Genomic DNA, 10196 nt, shown 5'->3' on the forward strand with positions numbered 1-10196 from the left:
CTCTCCTCTCGCTCCTCTTTCATCCCCAGGTGACTAACCACCCAGAGCCAGTGTCTCAGTCGATGAGCCTCCAGCAGCCCCAGTACAACATGCCAGAGAGGGACAAGCAGCTCCTCTTCTCCGACTTTGAAGATCTCAGTGCCTCTTTCCGCAGCCTTTACAAGTCTGTCTTTGGGCAGTCCTTCAGCCAACAGGGTGAGTGCTTGTCTAGAGGGCAGGATGACCCTTCCCGGGTAGTAGGGCTGTGCGATATGGCCAAAATCTCATATCCTGATATAGGTCAGTTCATATCCTGATAATGATACAAATCATGATATAGCACCTATTTTGTATATGGTTGATATAAAATGACCACATGTAAAGGCCTATTTCTTAATACAGTTAGAATTAAACTCAACAAATAAAAGGTACTTACTCATATTTTATTATTTCTCCTTTTATTTCGATTTTTTTACTTGTGCAAATGTTCAATTAAGCATGTAACAAAATATAAAATATTAATGTATAAAATCTAAAGAGGTAAATTGCAAACAAAATAAACATAGGCCTAAAATATATATTTATTTATTAATTTTTGAAGGCTTGCCTATTTTGGTTTTAATACGTGTCACATATCAATTTGCATTTGGTACCTTGAGTTGAGTGTTAGCACAACTCACGAAACCCCCGTTTCTCGACCGTGTAAATTGAGGCCATGTCTTTGCAGACGTAAGTTGTAACGGCAGCTGTTATCTCCTTCCATCTTCGTGATTCTTTGCCATATGGTGTGCCGCGGGCAAACGCCTCTTGCAACGTCTAAGTCGGGGGTTTGTTTTGAGCACTCAACTACTTTTTTGGGTCTCATCCGTAGACTCTCTCCGTACTGTTTCACATGATTCTTGTGTAGGTGGTAAAAGAGGTTAGTGGTGTTTGAGCCTGTTGTCGGGACCGGCATGTGGCATATTTTGCAGAGGACGGTTTTCTGGTCCGTGTCAGACTTTTCATACCCGAACCACGTCCATGCGACCGAAGAAGCCCGTCTTTTAGGTATGAGCTCTGTGCTCTGTGTCATGTTCACTCTCCTCCATGTTTGTTTGTGTTGCAAATTTCCTTCCACGCGACTCGTGTGGAAGAACGCAAAGCGTCGTCCAATTGACTAAAAATATTGCCGTAAAGAGTGTGATTTGCAACAACGATTTAAACGATAGACGTTTTTCTATCGTCACAAGATATATATGGTCATATCGCCCAGCCCTACCGGGTAGTGTTAGTAAACTCATGCAGAAGATGCCAGGATTATTCTATGGGTGTTGTTATACATCTAACAGCTGGTCGAAGTAGAGTGGAATTGGTGCGAATTAGGTCTAGGGATTTCAATTAGTTATTTAATAGACAGTAACCGTAGTGCAAATCTATGGGTGTTTTCATGGTCTACTGTGTGCTAAAGCCACGTGCTAAAGCCTCTGGCCTCATTCCCAATGCTAAGCATAAAACAGAGTTCGCAAGTTCATAGCAGAATGATGCAGTGGACTTTATTCATTATATGGGATGAAACATGTTAATCCTTACTCTGCCTGTAATCTAGTATATCTTTAGGATGATATATCACACACACACACACACACACTTCATATGATTGCAGCATCAAACCTGCTTTTGCCATAATGATGAAGTTCATAATGATAAAGGCCTATTGCACAGAGTCAGATCAAGTGTGGCTCTCCAAAACATGGCAGCCCTTTAGAACGTAATGCTTTTTGTTTGTAATCTGATTGACTGATGAACAAAAAGCACTTGACAAGTGGGTTATGGGCAAAAGCAGACAATGCTTTTCCTTGTATAGCCTACTTTCACAAATCTAATGCATTTCATGCTAATGTTTTCAGTGTTCCTCTCCTTTAATCTACCATCTAAGTTTCATTAGTTTAAAGTTGTTCCCTTTTTATGTGCATAAAAGTGAAATCTCTTAGTCAGACAAGCCCTTGCAATTAAAAAGTGTAAATAAGCGAGCGAGAGGATTTCACACCATGGTGCTGTAGACGGTGAGCTAATTCACCGGCTTTGATAATAGGTAATGAGCTCGCATTATTATTCTGGGGCTGCGCGCTAATTGCTTTCTGTATTTCCCTGGTTGGACAATGGGCTTTCTGTGCCGATAAGAGATCCACCTTTGTCACCGCTGCAGTAAGTGTTATGGGGCAGTGGCGAGGGGCTGGAGTCAACTCTAAAAGCACTCCAGTGAAATAGGTTAACTGTGGCAAAGCTGGTAGCCTAGTGGTTAAGAGCGTTGGGCCAGTAATCGAAGTGTAGCTGGTTCAAAACCCCAAGCCGACTAGGTAAAATAATGCCGATGTGCCTTTGAGCAAGGCACTAACTGTAATTGCTGCCGTAAGTCGTGCCGATAAGAGATCCACCTTTGTCACCTCTTCAGTAAGTGTTCTGAGGCAGTGGCGAAGACACCTCTAAATGACTAACATGTAAATGGACAGGCCTCTTAAGAACCACTCCCCTACACGATTGCTGTTGGGTGTGCAGATGTTCGTGCTCCAGTCGTGCTTGTTTAGAAAACAGTGCTGTTGCACAATGACAAATGTGAAAAGAAACACAGGATGCAGAAGAAAGGCTCAGAGTGCTGCTGAGACAGCTCGTTCAAAATGGCAGCTGTTTAGTTTCAATGGAACATCACTTTATTTTACATTCTATGTTTATATCAAATAGTGATTCAATTCTCTAAGCAGAGAGCAATAATAATGACTGTGTTTTGTGTGTGTGTATATGGACTTCCAGGTTTGATGGGCATGCCAACGGAATCGTCCCAACAGACCCACACCTCCTGCTCCTATCAGCACTCACCCAGTGGCACCATTAGCACCCAGAACAGCCTGACAAACAACCACTCCAGCAGCGGTGGCCAGGTGCCTCTGTCCCACCCTCCCCAGCTCCCTGGCCAGAACGCCCACCCGGGCCATGGCTCGCCACACACACAGCACATCTCCCAGCACGGCCCACACAACCAACATGGCCAGCACAACCAACACGCCCAACACACCCAGCACCAGCACCCCCATCACCCTGCACACTCCCAGCATGGTCCGCACCCATCGCAGCACGCCCAGCAGCAGCACACGCCGCACCCCTCCCAACACGCACAGCACACCCAGCACCCCTCCCAACACTCCCAGCAGCACAGCCAGCACCCCTCCCAGCAGCAGCATCAGACTCTGGCTCACCAGCCCCATCCTGCCCAGCAACAGATGGCCTGCAACACGGGTAAGACCTGCCTCTTTCTTCCACACCTATGTCTCTCACACACACACAAACAAACACACACATTCAGATACACTCAGGGATAACCCTCCTAGACACAGCTGGACATTTGTTCTGTATAAATACCAAGACCTGCTTTAGGACAACGGACAGTAAATCACCATCTGATTTATGCTGTTTGCTGTCATGAGAACAAAGCAAATGTTGCATCCAAACAGCAGACAGTACCTCTGGAGCACAGCAACCTTTTCAGAGGGAACTGGCTCCTACCAGTGGCCAAAGTAGAGTACCGTTGCAGGAAATGTAGAAACTAATGGACTCCTCCAGCCTCTAAAAACCAGTCTGTGCTCCGTCTGTGTTTACAGGTCTGCCCTCTGACTGGTACCCAAATCTGGACGCACTGAAAGAGAGCTGCCGTATTGCCAGCAGTTATAACTGGGCTGATGTCGACCTCTCACCTTTTCAAGGTGTGGCCATGAAGGATTATGTAAATGCAGTTGCATTGACACAGCCAATTTCAGCCTCAAATAGGATAACTATACAGGCTGCTCATTTTTCAATGTGTTAGGACTGCGTTTAATATATTTTTCTTACTGTCTACCTGTATTCTTTTCACTGACATTTTAAAAGCTGTTTATTGTGTTTACCAGAGTCATTTTATCCTAATGATTTCATGGCTGATTGCCCATGATGAGCACCATTAGACACGTTGGAGTTCTCTCTTTTTGTTGGTGTGCTGATGTGTTGCCAATCAACAGTTGAATTTGAAGGAGCTCTACAATTAAAGAACACTGCCTTCAAGTTTAATTACCAAACAGTGTAGCTCAGCAGGTCAGAGTTGATCCAATTACAGTATACAATTGCAAGGTAGGCGGTTTTAATTATCACCGATAAAGTTTAGTTATGTAATTAAAGCTTCTTTTTTTTTTTTACAGATAAAAGTATCTACACCCACTTTTCACATTTATGGGGTGTGGATGATTTGACCGGTGATTTTTATGACTAACTTGTCGTTGAGACATTTCTCTGCAGTGGTTAGCAGCTAGTACTACTGAATGGGTTGGACTGGTGAGCTGCTGAGGCGGCGGCTGTACATCGCTGTTGTTTTCCTTGGCTGATGATATGTATGTTTGACCCTGTGCAGGACTGAAGGAGAGCATGAGACTAGCAGAGCAGAACAACTGGGCCCTGGAGCCCACACAGATCGCAGATCTCTGCTCATCTATCAACCAGTTCTTCGCCCGCACCGGCGTCATTCAGCCACAGGGGGCAGTGCAGCCCGTACCCGTATGCCATGGTTCCATGCACCCCAACAAGCCCAGCCAGCACATGGCCACAGGTGGGTGACTCATCATCTCTAACCTGCATCCCAACTAACATTATTATTGCATTTACCACTCCAGATCACTGGACATTGGTGGCATTTTCCTTTATGTAAATGTACACTGAGTGTACAAAATATTAGGAACACCTTCCTAATATTGAGTTGCACTCCCTTTTGCCTTCAACAGCCTCAATTTGCAATTTGTTGGGGCATGGACTACAATGTGTTGAATGCGTTCCACAGGGATGCTGGCCCATGTTGACTCCAATGCCTCCCACAGTTGTCAAGTTGGCTGGTTGTCCTTTAGGTGATGGACCATGATACACAGGAAACTGTTGAGTGAAAAATCCAGAAGTTTTGCAGTTCTTGACACAAACTGGACCTACTACCGTACCCCATTCAAAGGCACTTAAATATTTTTGTTTTGCCCATTCACCCTCTGAATTACACACATACACATGTCTCAAGGTCTAAACATCCTTCTTTAACCTGTCTCCTCCCCTTCATCTACACTGACTGAAGTGGATTTAACTGGTGACATCAATAAGGGATAGCTTTCCCCTGGATTCACCTGGTCAGTCTGTCGTGGAAAGAGCAGGTGTTCTTAATGTTTTGTCCACTCAGTGTATATTGCAATAATGCTGCGGACCAGGTGGCTTGTTTTAGCTAGCGCATATATTCTTTTGGGATTGCGATATTTGAGTTTGTCTTTCTCTCCACAGGAAATCTCTACATGGACTCAAGACAGAGCATGTCTATGATGGGCCCCCCAGGATACCCCCACATGCCCCCAATGAGCAGCGCAGGTCCCACAATGACAGGTACAGAACAGCGGCAGCCCCTATACAACTACTCACTAAACTAGGTCTCAGTTAAGGGGATGGTCACTCCGAGTATTCTTCAAACCTATCTTTCCACATTCTACAAGCACTACAACAACACCTTGACAAGTCCATTTCCCGTTCAACTACACATTTAACCAATGAAGCTTGCACAGTGCATGTGTGTCTTTGTGTGTATGTACTATGCCCAACTCCCCTGCTCTCTTCTCTTAGGACACCATGCGCAGATGAACCAGCAGCACATGATCTCTCCCAGAAACTTCCAGATGCACCGCATGCCAGCTGATGACATCCAGGATGACTTTGACTGGGACTCCATTGTCTAATGTTAGATGTTCTGCCCCTAACGAGGAACGGTCAGGTGGTGCAGAGCAGGTGGAAGTAGGAGGAAGAAGCCAGGCTGAGCTGTACGCTCTAGCGAGGAGACTGACTGTTGCTGGTGGGATACAGAACAGAAGAGCAGGTGTCGTTTTGGGAGGATAGAGGGAGAGACTTCAGAGTGCTGCCATTTTTACAAACAAAATGAAACATACAAAATAAAGGTTACTTTGAAGACAATCATATTTACTAGGACATGTTTAAGTGGTGGCTTATGTGCTTGTCTTGACCAGGCAAGTAGCACACGTTCATGTCAAAACAAATCCTCCAGTCCTCGTTCCTCAGCCAGCCCTCTCCCATCCCCCTCCCAGACAGCAGCTTTCCAAAGTTCCCCCAGCTCCCTCCGTAACTGTTGTGATTTGAGCGACTTGTTCCGCTTGTTATCCTTCTCGTGTTGACTTCAGGCCTCAGCTGCCTCTTGGATGAGTTTGTCTCTCTTTATTCGTTTTTATTATTTTATGGAAAACGCAGGCCGCCTGTGGTGCTTGTTGGTCAGCTTTGGGTGGACGATGGATCCCCAATAGTGGGTTTATTGGTAGAAAGGTTAGGCTCCCCAATAGTGGGTTTACTGGTAGAAAGGTTAGGCTCCCCAATAGTGGGTTTAGTGGTAGGAAGGTTAGGCTCCCCAATAGTGGGTTTAGTGGTAGGAAGGTTAGGCTCCCCAATAGTGGGTTTAGTGGTAGGAAGGTTAGGCTCCCCAATAGTGGGTTTAGTAGTAGGAAGGTTAGGATCCTCAATAGTGGGTTTAGTGGTAGGAAGGTTAGGCTCCCCAATAGTGGGTTTAGTGGTAGGAAGGTTAGGCTCCCCAATAGTGGGTTTAGTGGTAGGAAGGTTAGGCTCCCCAATAGTGGGTTTAGTGGTAGGAAGGTTAGGCTCCCCAATAGTGGGTTTAGTAGTAGGAAGGTTAGGCTCCCCAATAGTGGGTTTAGTGGTAGGAAGGTTAGGCTCCCCAATAGTGGGTTTAGTGGTAGGAAGGTTAGGCTCCCCAATAGTGGGTCTATTGGTAGGAAGGTTAGGCTCCCCAATAGTGGGTCTATTGGTAGGAAGGTTTACAATAACTGAGGTTATGTTTTGAACAGGGTGTTTTGCATTGAACTAGGCTTCACATAAAGAACACAAATGCTTTATCATACAGCATTGTCCTTTTAACCAACACATCTGGCCCATAAAAATAAACCTAATTGTGTACATTCAGAAACATTACAGGCAGTATTTGTTGTGGTTTTGTGTCTATTCTGTCAACAATGTCATACCTTTATCTCCAATACTCCAACAAGACTGAAACTGGTAGATGAATTCCAGACCTCATCACCTTTTTTTCCCCACCTTTGTCTGGCTTTTTTTTCCTTTGTCAAAATAATAATTAGACTGAAAGTAGTCTCATTCTCAATCACTACATCCTTCCACTGGTCCCGCAATCAATGAGATTGATTATAATTTCCCTGTACCTGTGTATTAAGGGAATAGTTTGTAGTTAATACACAAAATGAATGAGTACAAGTATACGCCTGTAGGTGTCTATTCATTATATTAAACTCAGTGTAAATGCAGCACAATGAACTGTAGGATATTTTCCTGTTATCTTCTGATGCAGGAAATGTACTGATTTAAATCAATTACTACAAGCAATAGGAATGTTCTTCATTCAGATGCTATACGTCTGAAGTCATCAGAATTGATCTCCCAAATATCTTCTTGGTTGTGACCGTCAGACTTACACTGTAAGGCAGAAAATATGCTGAAATACGATATAAAAAGGGAACGAGGTGTGTGTGTGTTGCCCTAAAATTACAATCATCTGCATATGCTATCAACGAGCACAAAACAGATGCATAAAAAAGAGATGAAAGCAAGGGTTCAAGGCAGATGTGCGTTTTGCAGGCAGCGTTTCTTATGTTGAGAAATGAGCTCTATCTGGTCAACAGCCAGGTGGAGATGGAGGATGGGAGACTTGAGGTTCTGGAAACACTCCTGTCCTCTCTGTCCCTCTTTGGCGCCTTAATCAGACTGGCCCTGAACCCTCATCATGGTGCTGCGTTGAACCTATATGGGAGCTTTGTCTGGATAGAGCACAGTTCATCTTCCCTTTTTAATTTGTTCCTCCACTATTGGCCCCTTAGATAAACTAAATCTGTGGCTGGATTTTGTTTTACTCCATTTCTGAAAATGTTTAGTTTTTTTAAACAAACAAAAATCATGACATTGTTTTGTAATATCACATAAACACCACTGGGCCAGACACCAAAATGTCTCTTGTGACAGTGTACATGTGTAGATACTGAACCGCCATTGTCCTTTTGAAACAGGAGGCAGAAGACAAGAAGGGAAGCTTGGCTGAAGCTAGTGCTAGCTCTTCTCACAGCTAGCTATACTGCCAGGCATATCTGCAAGGTTTCACAGATCTTTTAGCAGCCAGTTCGTTAATACTGCCCATTGTTTTGATCTTAAATGTTTTTTTGTTTCTTTTCCTCCATCTTTTTCCTTTTCTTACTTCTGCTACTTTTACCTGTACCGGATTTTCGGTTAGATTCCCAAATGTTCATTGTATTTGAAAGCGTTGTGTGTGGCTGATTGTCTTGCCTGTGGATACCCATTGAGTGTTTAGGCTTTGTTTAATGGCCAAAATCAGTCAGTCAGTCAGTCAGCCAGCCAGCCATTTAAAGCACAGTCTGATTGCTCATTCAGTTAAAAAGCCACGATCACTTAAGATTGTCCACCATTGAGCCCTTCATTAGTGAAGGAGGACTACTTTATGGAGAAGAGATCAGTGTAGCGATTTTGAATTGACCATTTGATTGCTAGTTGAAGTCAGCGTGGGTGCTACAGACTCTGGGACTGACCTAAGGAATGGCTGTTTAGAGGGACACGGTGAGAATGTGGATATAAAAGTGATAGGGAAGTCTTGGCAGCCCATGGTTTTGTATGTTGCATTTCATCACTGGTAATGATGAGGGCACTAATGAAAAACTCTCAGACAAACGTAGGGTATGTAGTAAATCCACCCCCACAGCTCAGGAGATGGGATGGGCTGGAAAGAGCTCATGGATGTGATCAGAGGTAAAGAGGAAGGGAAAGACAATGACTGGATCACCCTCTTCACTGTGTGTGCTTGTGTGTCTGTGTGCGAGTGAGTACATTTTGTTTAAAAAGACAATTCAATTTTTTAAATACTGCTGGAGATGTACCTGCCAGAGAGATTACTATGATATGAAAAAAGAAAATAAGCCTTGTTCGCTTGTTACATTACGGAGAAAACTGCCAAGAAGTACTGCTGATTGAGGCCTATTTTATTCAGTGCTGGTGTGTTGTTGTGCTTCTTGTAAATAAATGTCTTTTCAATCATCCCTTTTTCCTCTTGTGGGCGGGACATCAAGGCAAGGGGTTGGTCTTACTCATGAAAGAGGGAAAAGAATAGAGTATTTTGTTATTGTCCAATCAGAGGGTGAGACCGTATGTGTATATATCTATATTGTATATATGTGATGAAAATGTGTTGGCTTTTTGTGACACTACCTTTTACCTGTACTATGGTTCTACATTCAGTGTTTCAATGTTGATAATATATATTTTGTTATGTTTTTCAGATTTTGTCTTTGTCATTTCTTGTATTTGTTTTCTTTTTCTCCTTTTTGTCCTCTTGGTTATTGCACGGTTTATTACTTTTGCTGTCCAATGAGGTGATACAGCTACTCTTTGTATTGGTTTAGTGCTGTAAAATAACTTGTTATTAGAGTTGTCGATACCACCCCCATCCCCAATATGCATGAATGGCACTTAAACAAATAAAATGTTAACTTCACTGTGGAATGGTTGTGCGTTTATCATATTTTTTTGTGTATTTAAATGAGTTACATGAAGCAACTTGTGAATTATTTCATATTTTGAACATAATATGTAGCTGTTACTCGCATCGCCGTTACAGAACACGTTTTGCAGTATGTTTAGACCATAGTAGTTGTGTGTAGGGGAATTTCTATATACACTGTTAAAATTGCAGCAATTATGACAAATCAGAGCCAAACTGAATGGTTAGTGTTGAATATAACAGGTAGTAGAGCCCAACTGGCAGTAGAGCAGCTCCTTGCTCACAACCTCAAACATTTACCTAAAATAGTTTTTGGGAAATATTTGTTTTTTTCACTTGCAACGTTCCACTTAGTTCTGTGCAATCTAAATGTTTAAAAGTTCACTAATTCTGGAGGTTTTCCAGGATCATACATTTAGTACTAGTGTTCATACTGGAAGTCTTTCTTCCATGTCAATGACAGGCTCTGTATGTTGTTTTCCACATGACACGTTCCTGGACTAGAATAGTCTCCCAGGACAGTTACAGTCAGCAATCATAGGTTTATCAAGACATGCATGTCCTTTTCCCCGCCCAGCTCCCGGAGGCCCTCCCCTAGCCC

At 43.4% G+C, this 10196-nt stretch overlaps 1 protein-coding gene across 2 annotated transcripts in view; it reads left to right on the forward strand.

Moving 5' to 3' along the window:
• LOC129851165 (forkhead box protein J3-like) overlaps positions 1-9589 on the forward strand; it is a 127481-nt gene extending 117892 nt beyond the window's left edge. For both annotated transcript variants that reach the window (XM_055917511.1, XM_055917510.1), the window contains 6 exons: positions 30-195; positions 2767-3249; positions 3612-3713; positions 4391-4585; positions 5293-5391; positions 5626-9589. In XM_055917511.1, the coding sequence (XP_055773486.1) occupies positions 30-195; positions 2767-3249; positions 3612-3713; positions 4391-4585; positions 5293-5391; positions 5626-5738 (1158 nt within the window). In that variant the 3' untranslated portion in view covers positions 5739-9589. The remainder of the gene's footprint in view (positions 1-29; positions 196-2766; positions 3250-3611; positions 3714-4390; positions 4586-5292; positions 5392-5625) is intronic.
• Positions 9590-10196: the final 607 nt, after the last annotated feature.

This window comes from Salvelinus fontinalis, chromosome 3 (assembly GCF_029448725.1).
Source record: "Salvelinus fontinalis isolate EN_2023a chromosome 3, ASM2944872v1, whole genome shotgun sequence".
NCBI lineage: Eukaryota > Metazoa > Chordata > Actinopteri > Salmoniformes > Salmonidae > Salvelinus > Salvelinus fontinalis.